General features: G+C 40.6%; 1 protein-coding gene across 1 annotated transcript in view; it reads right to left on the minus strand.

Annotated features, from left to right (window-relative positions):
- Window positions 1-15,434, minus strand: part of tbc1d22a (TBC1 domain family, member 22a) — a 104,307-nt gene that overhangs the window by 9,657 nt on the left and 79,216 nt on the right. The window contains exon 13 of the mRNA XM_070929025.1: window positions 7,016-7,111. Within this exon, the coding sequence (XP_070785126.1) occupies window positions 7,016-7,111 (96 nt within the window). The remainder of the gene's footprint in view (window positions 1-7,015; window positions 7,112-15,434) is intronic.

Consider the following 15,434-nt stretch of genomic DNA (forward strand, 5'->3'; position numbering starts at 1 on the left):
GGACAAATATCAGGATATACCTGAGCCACAAACTCCTTGTGTTGCTCTAAATGTGGGGAAACAAATCTTTATTGGTGTATAAAGTATGCAATTGGAGGCTGTTTGCGTATTCTTCCTGAGGTTTCAAATAAAATATACACAATCACTGTCCCATCACTAGAGAAAAAAACAACAGAGTACTCTAATCAAACTCAGGCTAACTGGCGACGTAACATCTGTCAAAAAGTGGAGCTGAAAACTTAGCCCAGAATTTATATATATATATATATATATATATATATATATATATATATATGAAAATTTGTCTTAAACAAAGTTATGTTCCCGCTCACGGTGATTGAAATAGTGCTGACATTTCCAGAACACTCTGATTCCTCTGGAGTGCCCTCCTTTCCTTTATTGCCAAGGCTGCCTAACCCAAGGCGTTCGCCACACATAACTGATCTGAGGACAGACGCTGACATTTACAAAGGTCCACAGTTTTTCACACACCATTAATTAAAGTGAAAACAAACTTTTGTCTCCCTCTTTCACTCTTCCGCCTCTCACTTTCTTTCCTCACTACAGCTCCTCCTGCATGTCGGGAGAACTGTAGTGACAGTGAGATTCCATTTACACAGAACTAATAGCTTCGTATTCACATAAACGCTTGGCCTCACATTAACGATCACGATGGGGATCCTCACAACGGGGACCATTCAGCAACGCTCACTAATGAAATCTCGGGGAAAGACTATTAGATGGCTGAGATCAAGAGGTTCGAGTGATGGCCATGAAATCCATGCTGACAAATAATGCCTTTGGTTTTGCTTGCAAATGGACACAAATGTGACCATGTCCTTGTGAGTCTACAGACTAATTTAAGTGCTGCGTGACCTTTCACGTAAATTAAAAATTAAATCTTAGATAATATAGTCTATCAATTGAGAAAATAGAGTAGTGTATATGGCAGGTAGAATGCATAATTGAGTATTATGGGAAAACGTACAGATTACAACATTAATAAGGTAGGTCTCACGCGTAATTGAGCACCCAGCTGTTTCTTTAATCACCTTTTATTAAGAGCAAGGAATAATGTTTGTACGCAATATGCATCTCAATAAATGTTCTGATGCAAGAGTAGGCAACACGGAGGGTATGAAACAGACTAAAAGCATGACTCATGAGGTGTGTGGTGAACATTAAATATGTGTTTTGCTGTTGGAAAACTTTTACATTACCAAGTGTAGACGGGGTGTTAGACATTGTATGTGAAGGTGCTTTGATGCATTGACATAGTGCATGTAGAGAAACTGGATGTAGGTGCTGAATGTCAAGCAAAATTGCAATGTAGCATTTCTGCAGCATCCCTGCCAACTTGTGACTATTCCTCGATTTCAAAATATCATTCGCTGCATCTTTTTTTTTTCCAAATGCAGACTGGTCCATTCTTATATTTCCAGGCCAAAGTACAGCTCCACAATCAAGCAGCTCCACATGTGCAGGCTTAGACAACAGAGTGCAGAGGTTTTTCATAGTCATTTAGAGGCAGGTAGCACAGACTAATGGGAAATGGCACCGACTGTGCTGGCCCTACTAAAAACAGCCCATACCTGCATAATATCTCCCCGCTTGCCCATTACTGTGCATACTGTAGGTGTGTCCGAAATAAATGTGTATGACAGGTGACAGGAATGTGTGAATAAAACGGTACGGTGGGAGAGAGAGTTGTTTACAGTATGCACATGTTTATGTCGAGCCGTCTATGGCTTTGAATGACAGAGAAAATGCATGAAAGTGTGTGTGTGTGTGTGTGTGTGTGTGTGTGTGTGTGTGTGTTGGTGCACGCGCTAACTTATCCCTGCAGTCCAGGCCTGCAGTTAGCAGTAGTGTGCTAGCTGAGGTGGAACGGTGGAAGGCAGATTGCTTAGGGAGTGCCATGCTCCTCCTGCTTTTCATTTAGCAGCTTAACCAATCCAATCCCACAACCAGGAGAGGAGATTCACAGTTACTAGGTTTGATAACAATGCATGAATTAGCCTTTTTAAATTACTTTCAGCATGCATTTTTTAATTCAAACTGTTAAAGTGAATCAATCATTCGTGTTCCCTCTCAGGACCCCAGGCAGTTTGTCATCCACTGCTGCTCCTCCTCACTTTCTACATTTTACATTAAAGACAATTAGCTCACACTTTTATACAGTGAGTGACTACACTGCAGTGATTGAGCAGATTTAGGTGTATTAAACAAAACGACCTGAAGGGAACAATTTGTTTTCCAACTCCCACGTTCACATTTGTGAGGTTGAACCTGTAACTTTTCAGTCTAACATCTCCACTGCTTTGAGAAATCTATGACAAAGCATTACAGTTTCAAACCAGAATATAAGAAATGTATGTTTCCCAACTCAGCAAAGCAAAAATCAATCAAAGCAGTCATTTACAGGTATGACACAAAACAACAATCTGTTAATGTTGTACTGTGCTAACTAGTTGCAACAAGTCTAGTTAGCCTCCAGGCCTGGGGATATTGAAGTAGCAACTCAGTGTAATAATGTGCAGATTGATGAGAACTGGTTGGAAACCATTATCATATTGCTGGAAGCGTGTGTTTGTGTGCTTGCGTTTTCTTAGGCTGTGTTCTAATGCATGTGTTGTCTTTTTGACTTGTCTGATAACATTTTACTGCCTTCTGACAGCTTCAGGGCTTTATGTAAGTGTAAGATGTCTCTAAAACAGTGGTGCTTCAAGCTAAATATAAACGTCAGCATGCTTACATGCACAACAACATATTGATGTTATAATGTTCACCATCTTTACCATCTTAGTTTAGCCTGTAAGCATGCAAGCACTTGCTCATTAGCATTACACACAAAGTACAAAGATGGAAATGTCATTAGTTATGCAGGTATTTGGTGCAATACCAAAGCAATGGATAAATTAAAATTGTGACTGGATAATGGCGCTAGAGGATCAGGGGATCGCCAACGTTTTTTAATTCATCCTGTGGGGAACGTTAATGTACAACATTTCATGACAATCCATGTATTAGTTGTCAAGACATTTCACTTAAAAGCACAAATGTAAACCACATGGTGGTGCTACAAGAAATCTCAGGGTATCACCAACGTTAGTAGGCTTCATTCTCTGGGAATCATGAATGTCTGTACAAAATTTTGTAGCAATCCATCCAATAGTTGTTGAGATATTTCAGTCTTCAGTCTCTACTCATGATGTCAATGATCATGATGCCAAGTGTGGGGAAGAAAGGGAAAGAGCGAGAATAAGTGACAGAGAGATACACAACGAAAAGAAAGGAAGAAAGACCCAAAATAAAGAAAGAGACAGAAGGAAACAGTGAAACAAAACAAAAGATGCAACTGAGCAGCAGAGAAACAGTGGCAAAAACAGAGCGGCGGGGAATTAGTAACAGAGAGAGAAACATAGCGACAGAGACGCAGAGAAAGACAGAGAGAGAGAGAGAAAGAAAGGCCGCCATAAGAGGAAAGGATGCCGTGAGGGTTGCTGGGTAAAGCATGTGGAGATAAGAGCTGTTCAACAGGCCCTTAAGAACCTGGCAGGCCCACGTTTGAACTCAGTGGCTCAGTGGATCAGAGGCAGAAATCTCTTGGAATTAAACCACTAAAGCTGGGAAGAGAAGTAATCTTTACTTTTTCTCTTTCCTCACTGACACTTATCTGTGTCAAAAAAAGTACTTAATAAATTGTATTATTTTTGGTTGATCAATTTGTGAAAATGAACAATTTTCTCTCAAAGCCACAACAACATTAGAATATGCAAGAACATTCACATTTATTGTTAAGAACTGCAGACACAAAAAGTTGGCTTTTTGTAAATTCAAACATTTACAAAGTCTTAATGTAATTTTACATTTGTAATCTCAATATATATGAATCCAGTCTGTGACGGAGACAAATTGAGCCAGCCAGACACACACACACACACACACACACACACACACACACAGGACATCTGTGTTTCATTAAGTACAGACAACAGACTTCTCGTGAAGACGTAAACAAATAGGCGATGAAAGCTCATTTGCTGTATACTAGGCAGGGGGAAAATGCCAGGATGACATTTGGCTGCGTCTGTTCATGAGTATGTATGTGCTTGTGCTTGTGTGTGTGTGTGTCTGTGAGTGAAAGGGCTGTAGGGGGGACATGGATGAGCCCACACTCCTGAGTGACAAGAGAAACAAAGTGTCCTGCGTGACTGTTGTTGTACTGATGGGATTAATGCTATTAGGAACGTCCATTATCCTGAATGTATCACAACAAGTAAACATAGATGAAGTATCGAGTTTGCATTACCAGCAAGCAGCGTCAATAGAAAATTAAAGCGGGTGGAGATCAACATATAAAAACGGGGGCCTAGCTCTCCCTGCAGTTGTGGACACTATTTAGGAATTTACAGTATCTACAGAGACTTCGGATTATCATTGTGGGGCAAATTTCTTTCATTCTGTGAGGCGTATATATTATTGCTACTATTCTGGGTGATGTGTTTATTTAGGAGTCTGAAGCCCTGAACTACTACTGAAGAAAAGTTTGGACTGACTGTGGGGTGTGTGCCTGAGTACATGTTGGAGAGAGCCACTGTAGACTTGGTTTTCAATCTTTGGAAGTTGAACAGAAAAACATTTTAAAACAAGACTAGAAATGCACAGCCATGGTAGCGGCTCTGTGAGGCCGCACTCGCAGTCAGTAGGAGTCATCCTCTGGGGACCATGAATGCCATGCCAGCAGCAGGTCCTCCTGGTATACCTGCTGCTGGCATGTAGCTAACAAGCAGAGAGGAGGAAGTCATAACTGTGGAGATTAAAGGTGTTTTTTTGTTTCTTTTATTTGACAATAATGTGATGTTTAGCCTTTCTCATGCTTGTGGGTGCACACATTGTGATCATACAAAACATCAAGCTCACCTGGCTGTCCTTAAAGTTGATGGTGTTCCTGTAGTCATTGTTGACTCCTCCACAGGCGCTATCTGCTCTCAGTATGCCAGCCTAGTCTTGTTCAAATTATGAATATTTCCATATATGCATGGATTTTTTTCTTTTTTTGCCATTTTAACGCAAGAGTGGACACACTGTAACTACATACAGGTTAGCGAGGCCTGTGTGCATAGCTCAAAACGCTGCCGAAATTCATTAAAAAAAAAAAAAAAACTATAACCAGTTCAATTTGAAATGGAATCCAACAAAAAGTAGCAATTTTATTTGAGCTTGAACTTGAGAGAGAGAAAAGGGGAGACAGGAGAGAGGCTAAGAAAGGTATGAAAGTAAGAACAGATGAATCAGTTGATGTCTCATCTTCAAACTCCGACAGCCTCCAGTGTCTCATTCAGTCGGTGAATCAGCTTTAATCAACTGGCCTCCATCTAAAGCACAGGTTCGTTAGAACTGTAACCCTCTGACTGCCATCGCTTTTGAAGACTTCTTCTGATTTATTACATGATGGAAGTGACAGAAAAGATGGAGTAGTGTTTATGCTCTATGCTCCATTTAACAAAAACGCTTTGTTAACAAGTGGCAGTGTTGGGGGAAGTAACTTTATCCAATTACATTTTCACAAAACCTAAATGGCAAGTCTTTTTTTGAACTTGTCTAAGTAAAAACATACCTTTGACATACTGTATGTTCTCTGGAAAGAAGTATCACTTAACTGTTTCTATCCAAAGTAAAGATGGACCTCTAGAAGGCAGTTCTGCTTTCCCTCATTTGAAAACCAGTGATATAGATGTCCTACTGTTTAGTGTTGTGTCCATTCCTGAAGGTGGCTGTAGACTTAAAGCCTCAAGTGTGTGCAAACTGCAGCCCAATGCATAGTCAGCTTTAATTAATCGTGTGTAACATTGCTCAGGATAAAATTGTCTAATGGCATAGGGGTATAACATTACACAAAACCATAAATGCTCTCTCAATTTAAAAACAAACCTGTCTTTTTTTCCCCTCCATTGCTCTAAAGTTTAATCTGTGCTTACTTCTCCAACACCTCTTCCTACCCTCTCATTGCCACGCTGATCCTCTCCTCCCTCTACGCCTCCCTCTTTTCCTCCTGTCTTCATGGGGATGGATACTTTGCCCTTGGTGCAGCACTTGGTAGTCTGTACGGCACGCCGGCCAGTGAGTGAAACTATATGGAGCTGGGAGAACTGTGTGCATGCATTTGTGTATTTGTGTAAGTTGGCGAGGTAAGTAAGATAATACAGATGACCACAAACGGCAGACGTAACAAAAGACAAAATAAAGGAGCACTTTGGAGTAACTGTTAGTTTGATGAACACCAGCTGGACACGTTTTACCCAGCATGCTCTGTATTGAGCTGAGGTTAGCTTAAAGATCAGTATTGATCAACCGGACTCAGCCGACTAACACTACAGCAGGTCTGTTTGCACTAATGACAGATACCTCTTTCTTCTATCGCGTTCTATTAGTGAGTAATGAAAAGAAGGGAGGTGTGAAAAGACTCGAAACAGCAGAGGAAAGAACTCATGAGATGCAAAGTGAAACAATGCTGAAGAGAGGTTAAGAAATAACATGTAAAAAGCACAGAGGAAGTAGAGGAAATGTGAAACAACAGAAAGAAAAGACAGAATAGAAAAGAAAGAGAAGAGTAGCCAAAGAGCAGAGATGATGTTTGTATGTGGCGATATTAGACTGTGTTGCTACTGTTAAGAAGCCAGGTCCCCCAGTGAGCTGGCAACCAAAGTCACCTTCTGGCAGCTGTCTACTGTCATCTACTAATGCACTCACAACGACTTTTGAACCTCAGAGTTAATGACCAGGGAGGTAATGGAGAGGGATGTAGGCCATGAGCAGCTCTACAACAACAGTCTGGCGGACTGTTTAGATGCTGTTTCCCTCACACAACCGGGAGCTTCATTTTCATCGATATAACGCACAGTATATCACCATCAGCGTCACCAGCTGGGTATGAAAACATGCAGCGTGTTTGTCTTTATGTTTTAGGAACACAAAGCTTTCTGGCGCCCCCTGTGTCTTGTGCGCAAATTACCTGAAAGTCCCGCTCCTCTAGAATTTCTTTCCGCCACCTCACCAGGAAGGCCGCGCACACGTAGAGGTGGAAATGGGAGAAGCCCTCTGGTTCAGCCTAGTGAGAGAGAGAGAGAGAGAGAGAGAGAGAGAGAGAGAGAGAGAGAGAGAGAGAGAGAGAGAGAGAGAGAGAGAGAGAGAGAGAGAGAGAGAGAGAGAGATGAAAATGTTGAGCACAGACGTTGATTTACGACAGGTTTAACATTTCACAGTCATAACACAAACGATACCTCCATCACAGCTATGCTACACTGTTCAAACAGAAGCTTAGGGATGTGAGAAAAGCGTCTGTGTATGCTCAGAATACCTCAAATAGCTAATTTTAAGAAAGATTTAGAAGCATTTTCACATGATGTATTTAGTCTGCCATATACACAAAAGGAGAGAGAAGAGATGAAAAAAAAAAAAAAAGAATATAAAACATTTACATTTGCAGGGCGACGGAGACGAAGAAAGATACAAATCCCCTCTTCTTTGCACGGCTTTTTATTCCAGCCCCCCGTTACATTTTGTGGCTGGCTTTTTTTTTTTATGACTCGGCAGTGAGCGGGGGAATTAAAGAGGGAGAAAGACAAAGGATGGGATGTTTCACGTTCTATTCATTTTTTTCTCCAGAGCCCTATCACAGGGAGGATAATTACGAGTGCCTTTAAATGCAAGTGAATTAAGAGTATGTGCCCCCATAAAGGTGGGATACGATATCCGAAGAGCATCTTAATGAGATTTGCTGAATTCATTCTGGCATGCTTGTCTGAGGGGTTTACTTACCCACATACTATATGTTATTTTAACTTAAAATTCAGAGAATTAAAGCGTCTAGCACTACCCAACATGCAGATGTACTTGGAAGAAACATACACACATATACACTCACACTCTTAGTAATAGCATGAATTCATGAATTATTCTGCAAGTGTGCGCTCTGATGTGTCTAGTTTGATAGTATGCAGTGCTAAAGAAGCAATGCTACATCAAAATATACTCAAATTCTACCACCCAGGCATCATTTACAGTTTTAGGAAATGGACTCTCACACAGCTGCTCTTTAATTCTACATTATGCGTTGTAGTCTCAGGTGAGTTAATAAAGAGCCTAAGGCGACACACATGTTACAATAATTCAGCCATGTTTATCACATTTTACTACTCATTTACAGGATTTTCACTCAGATAGAAGATGCAGTATTACTCATTTCCACTTTGTCTGAGTAACCAACTGCAAGTGTTGCTCTTTAACCACCATACTCATTTGTGTGTAACAGTGAGGCCATAACTCTGCAGGAATGAACAGATACTGCCTTTCTGCTGTGATAATTGAATTTCCCTCCAGGATAGAACAAAGGAATAAACAGATTAACAGTGGATAGACAGATTGAAACAAAAATAGTATACAGGACGCAGGCTCTACTTCTTTACTGCATGGCTGCCTTTTTTGTGTTTGGTCTTTCCAGACAGCTTGATCCTCCCTACGCCTTTGTGTATGTCTCCTGTTGTTTGGGTTTCCTCTTATTTTACCTCCCACTTAGTTAAACCAATTTTCAGAATTTCCCAACTGAGTGTGTGTGTGTGTGTGAGTGAGAGAGTGAGAGAGAAATAGAGAAAGTGAGTAATAGAAAGAGAGAGTACAGAATGTGGTGAGGGAACAAAGACACAAAAAAAAAAGAGTGTTTGTGAACAGCGAAGCGTGGCGTGATGTGCGTTGTAAACTGGCAGGTGATTGGCTTGTTGGTCTAACCTGGCAACTCCAATCCAAACAACTGGAGCAAGCAAACACACACTCTCATATACATACACACACACACACACACACACAAACACAGATGACTGAGTATATGAGTGGCATACGGGAGCACAATGTTTATCAGTCCCCAAAGATTCGCACAGTTTTAATTTCCTTTCTTCTATGAGTTTTTGTGTGTGTGTTAGAGTGTGTGCTTGTGTGTGAGTTCATGGTTGAGGGCACCAGTGAACTCTTAAGGACTGTGAAACTCTGAAATCGAGTCTATTTCTCCTTATGCCCCCTCTTCCTCTTTTTCCAATCACCCCTCCATCTATCCTCTGCTCTCACAATCCGTCACCTCCTTCAGTCTCATTCAACAAATGTCTGTCAGCCGCTCGTCTCTCTCTTTTTCATTAATATGACTGTGAGGAATATTTCACAAGCTAAAAGGGGGATTTATCTTTATCAAAAACAACTTCTGTTAACGAGCAATCTTGATATTCTGATTTGTCAGCAATCATTTCCACGGCGCTCCACCATTAACTTGAAATCTATGGCCTCCTTTGGCTGCAGAAGGAATGGCAGCCTAACTAATGGCAGCATATATGACTTGCTTTGGTGCTCACTTTGATCTGTTTCTGGCAGCAGAAAGAGGGGGAAAAAATGCTTGAAAGAACAAAATGCTCTCTTTGTTTTAGTACAACTCAATCACTTGTTTGACAAGGCGTTTTAAGTGCAAATTCTGTGGTGCCACTGCGTCTGTAGTCAAAGTACACATCACTATAGTAATGCTCCTTTATTGTAGAGTCATGGACCTCTAAACATAAAAGGGAACATTGCATAGTGAGATTAGTTTGCATCAAAATATGTGTATTTAAGAATTATTTATTATGAATATGCTTTAAGGATAACATCTTTAATAAATTTGTTTGTACTTGACTGACGACAAAAAATGGCATTTAAAGCTTATTAGCGTTGATCCAATCAGCTGGCTAATTGACTGACAGAAAATGAGAACATTATGATAATCGATTAATCGTTTGACTCATTCATCAAGCAAAATCACCAAACGTTTGCTGGTTCAGACTTCACAAATGTGTGTCTCAGTTTTTTAATCATTGTAAATAAAAGATCTTTGGGTTTTGGACTGTAAAAAACATGAAAAAGTCATTTTACAAAGAAAAGAAGAAAAATCATTTTAATTGTTTCAATCAACAGTTTGACATTTTGGCAAACACACTTGCTTCTTGCCAATAATTGCCAAGAGAGAAAATCAATACCACTCTCATGTCTGTGCGTCATATATGACACTGGAGCCTGGCGACAGTTAGCTTAGCATAACAAAAAGACTGTTTGTGTACAAATGAGACAAACAAGACACAACATGTTAATTAGTGAGCTTTAGAGGAGCTGGATGGTGTATTTTTTATCTGTGGAATGAGCCAGGCTAGCTGTTTCCCCCTACTTGCAGTGTTTATGTTAAGCTAAGCTAATTGACTCCCAGCACCATATTTAATGCACAGACATGAGAGTGATATCAATCTTGTTATCTAGCTCTTGGAAAGAAAGTGAATAAGTGTATGTATGCGAAAGCAGATTTCAGGCACTTTCCACACTTGGGAAAATAATCAACACAAGTAGAACTTTTCTCCCCGTCTTCTACCACCCCTTCCTCCTGCCCTATCCAACCGCTGCTGCTGCTTCAGCTCAAAGCTTTCCCATCATTATGATTTGCAAAATAAAGTTTGTCACGGGAGTCAAGGTGACACCATCAAACTTGTCTCTACCTCTTCTCCTCCTCCATTGTTATGCTTGGTCCTCCACCAGCCTTGTGTCAGGGCAGCCATATTGGCTGAGACAGGCGAGATTCTGACTGACAAGCACTGCTGATCAAAGTAGGGAGAAAGTGGGGGGAAGGTGGGAGGGAGGGAGCATTGGGGGAGAAAGGGCGATGGGGGTACGTGGAGAGGAGTCAACAGGGAGAGGGGTAAGAAGTAACAGGGAGTGCATGAGAGACGGCGAGGGTAAGAGGCTAAAAGGTGAACAGAGGAGGAAAAGGGAATGTGGAATGCAGAGTGAGAGAGTGAGAGGCAGTATTGCAATGTCACATTGTCTTTAAACTGTCTTGACTAGTCTCATCCCTCCTAAACAAACCGGCCTGACGTGGGACTAACTCGATACCCTGACGAACAGACAACAGACAAGGTGAAGAGGTGACGGAGCTGTGGAGTGACGCAAGATGATAAACGAGCAGATTTGAACTGATGTAACAATTACACCGATAAAATATGATATGAGAGCCGCTGGCTCGAAGGGTAGTTTTAAAGGTCTCTTCATGTTATTTGTGTATGGACACGACTGTGGTAGTGATTGGCGAGAGTAGACATTAACTGCTACAAGCTGTACAGGTACTCCTGCATGCAATACCTCCCTAAGGGATAGTGTGCACGGTGTAGTGTGTGATTGCAGGATACATTTAAACACTAAAATGGCAAGGAAGCGACATTTTGAATTGTAAATTACAATGTAAGATCTCACAGAGAGAAAAAAAAAGACTGATGACAGGAATGACAAGAGTCAGGTCATGATGCAATTCATTTAAAAAAGGGAAGGAAGGAGGCTTTTCCAGATGAATGGCTCTAACTTCAGCATAGTTTCTGTCCCTTTGAAACAAAAGCATCGGAGTAAAAGCAATTAACAAGTGTCTATAATATGTGGGTGAGTGTATAAATACAGTACGTGAGAGTGAGAATATACAGTGTTTATGTGAAAGTGAAGGCTATTGGTATGCAAAGGAAAAGATAAAGTGATGAGAAAAATTACAAAACATTATAATGCAAGCCAGGAAATTAACTCTGCTACCTTCATGCTGAGATTGTGTCAGGACAGACAATAACAATAATAATCTCCCTCTCATTCAGTTGGCAGGTAAGTGTTTTATTCAAATTCAAGAGTGCGTGTAATCCTTGGATAGTCTGATAATTGACTTTGGCACTAATTTGTGACTGAGCTAAAAGAAGGTCTGAAGCAGCGCATTTAGAAAAGTTATTTCTCTTGATTTTTCTTTTGGAGAAACAATTCTACTTTTGATGAAATGCTGTCAAAGAAATTCAAGCTCAGTGGGAGAAAAACAGCTATTTCCTTCATCGTGGGGGTTTTACAAGTTATTTACTGTGCATATGATACTCAAATACGTGTTTTATTTGAGGGTTTTATTTAGGCAGAGTAAGATTATCACCTCCCAGGATTATCACCTCCCAGGTTTATCACCTCGTTAGCAGGTAACCTTCAGGTTAAAAGAAAATCTCTCACATTATCTCACACTAAAATATGAAAGATAAAGTGCTGGAGTTAGCCAATTGCTAATAGTCATTATGTAAGAAAACTGCACCTTCAGACAAGATGAAACTCTGCAGGAAATGCCACCTGTGACTGATTTATTATTACATATTACACTATTAGTTTGTCAATACTGATTGATCCATGTGCAAGCAGCATTTCACAGTTGACTGTCGAGGTGGAGCTACTTTTAACAACTTTATATACAGTTTGGTAGTTTAGTCCAGTGGTTCCTAACCTAGGGGTCAGGCCCCTCCAAAGGGTCACAAGATAAATCTGGGGTGTCGTGAGATGATTAATGGCAGAGGAAAGAAGAAAAGAACAAAGTTCTGCTACAAAAATCTGTTCTTCATTTGGACTTTTCTTCTCATCTTTTCTTTTTCATGAAATATTTGACACTTCTACCTCTTTCGGCCTCAAACTGTTTCATTTTCATTTATCGAAAAAGTTAGCTGGTCTTTTGGTCTATAAAATATCACAAAATTGTGATTTTTTTTTCTATTTTCTGGCGCTGGAACAAGGTCATTTTGACACCTGGCTTGAAAAATGGGTTAAACAATGGATGAATTATCAAAACAGCTACCTATTAATTTTCTGTCAATCAACAAATTGATTAGTTGCCCTCAGAATTGTAGAGTACCTGAGTTAATGGACATAGTTACTTCCCAGCACTGACAGAGGTAAGAGCTGTATAACTAAGAACATAAAAGCAACACAGAAGGGCCGCCGAGTACAACATACGTATTTGATTTGTTTCGTCTGTGCTTTAATCTCAATCTTTGTTCAATCTTCTGACCCTTATTGCAGTAAATTACCAAAATTTTCCATCAAGAATTGGCATGTTTGATCACATCTTACACAATGGCTTTAAACATGGCCACTGACAACGCTAAACAGCTCCCTGCTTGGTAAATTCAGCCGTCCATATGGAAAAGGACCATATTTCACGACCTGAAAATGTCACGGTATCCCTTTAACAGCCATGCTAATGCTGCCACACTGAGCTACTTGCTAATTTCATGCTCCACGCAACAGGGATAATTTGGTCCCTGTCTGTCTGTCCGTCTGTCTGTCTGCCTGCCTGCCTGCCTGCCTGCCTGCCGGGGAGGAGAGGTGTATATGTATGTGAGTTTCGCTCTAAATCATTCCTCGGTTTCTCTCTCTCTCTTCCTCTTCTTGAGATCAACGGTGACAAAAGGGGAAAAAGCCAAAAAAGGGAGAACTAGACTGAGAACAAAAGACAAACCTAGAGAAGAGACTGCTGATAGAAAGACAGAAAGAGAAGATGACAGAGACAGAGAGGAAGACAGAGGAAGCGCTGTCTTGTGTTGGATCAGGCTACTGAACAGATGGCCACACCGCAGAGAGAAGACCACAGCGGAGACATTACAACACTCAGGTTAAAATCTCCCCTGGAAAACACACACACACACACACACACACACACACACACACATACAGGCTCAGTGGCAAAGGGCAAGGTCTTTCTGTTTATTATCAGCATTTGTGACAGACCCAAGCACTCTAGGCTTTTTATCCCTCGTGGACATGCTTTAAGGACATTTGTCAAAAAACTGCATTAATCTAGTCTGGAAATCCTGTTTGTTTAAGAAGAGTAGGGGTTTTTGGCACAACGTCACCTACTTTCAAGGGGCATGGAGAAGGGAAAAAGTCTAAAGAGGTCAAAACACCAGCAACACTTGTAGTATATATAATATATATACATATAAATATATATAGATATTGTTAGACCAACGCGTTTCGGCTTGTGGCCTTCATTAGGGTCATAAAAACACATTATAGGGAATATTTAAATAGGGTAGCTATAAAGCAAGTTTTAAAAAGGAAAAAAAAAAAACACAACCAATCATATACATCCATACAAATATCAGCCAATGGGCCCAATGTTGGCCTGAAGCCACATGACCATATGTCCAGCCCATCTGTGTATGTGCCCCATTGGCTGAAACCAAGGACAACTGATGAATCCTTGAGCACTGAGAAAGCATGCATTGTCCCTCAAGCTAAAGTTTGGGAAAGCCCTGTACTCACAAGGATGTGGTTTTGTAGAAATCACATGCTATGGGTTCTTTTGTGGAGCATATCAAACAAATTTTAGTACTTCAAATCTCTAATCTTTCATAGTCAGTTAAAGGCAAGTATGGCTGAGAAGAGCAAGAGGTAAGGACAAGAAGAGTGAAAGATGACAAGTAGAGAGGACACAGGAGGGCTGTTAAATAAAACGTTTAAAAAAGGACAATAGAAAAGAGCAGAAAAGGGCAGAATAGAACAGACAAGAACAGCGTTGTGCGTCACTGTCAACTCTACTGAAAGTTTCATGAGTGGAAGTGGCTTAATATCCCTCCAAACCAGAGTAGGACTGGAGGTGAGGGACTGTGACACAGCCCCCCAAAAAAAGGTGTATCTGCGTGTTTGTATGTTGTTGTGTGGAGGATGCAATCCAAGCGACATTGTAAAACATCAAATATTTAGAGGATGGATTACAAGTACAATGTGTGCTTGGGTTGCTGTCGAGTCACGACAAAGCAACAACACAGTTTAATGATTCATTCCTTGTTTCTTTTTTAGACTTCAAGTGGACGGAGTACGTTAGAGTTAGTGTGGTCTGTGTTGTTTGCTTACAGGTATTTTGTTTAAAAATAGCAAAGAATGAAGGCAATAATGAACACAGTATTCTTCCGTTGTAATTATTGGTTATAGTTATGTCAATGTACTCCATATCCACCCATCCAAACCCACTTATTTTGTTTCAGGGTCATTGTGGTAGGAAACCCACAGAAGAACATGCAAGCTTCTCGATTCCTGTCACGTTCAAACTCCAAAACCTTCTTGCACGTAAGCCAACACTGCTAGCCATCATGCTGCACTAAGTTAATACACTGTATGTTATAATTAGTGAGTTAAGTTGTGATTAATAAAACCACTTCCCTGGGAATTATACTCAAATTGGAGGGGTAGTCTAAGCAAGGTAGCCTTTACATCCTTCTCCCTAGCTACATATTCCAGCCTTTCCTGGGTGATCCCGAGGGCAATCCCTCAAGGATATTCCGGGTCTGTAGTCTCCTCCTAACATTCAAAATGCAGTCGCTAAATAGTCTGTGGTTTTGCAGAACTGTCTAATATCAACATTCAGTTTGCTCTGTTCATTTTTTCCCCCTTTATTCTTTCCTTCTTTCAGTAGGACGATGCATTGGATTTGTCACTGAGCTCTTAAGTGATGCATAATGAAAAATATCTGCATGTTACTATGGACACCATGCAGACATCAAGTATAATAGAGACCATTACACAGTAGAGCTGGG

Source organism: Enoplosus armatus, chromosome 22 (genome assembly GCF_043641665.1).
Source record: "Enoplosus armatus isolate fEnoArm2 chromosome 22, fEnoArm2.hap1, whole genome shotgun sequence".
Lineage (NCBI taxonomy): Eukaryota > Metazoa > Chordata > Actinopteri > Centrarchiformes > Enoplosidae > Enoplosus > Enoplosus armatus.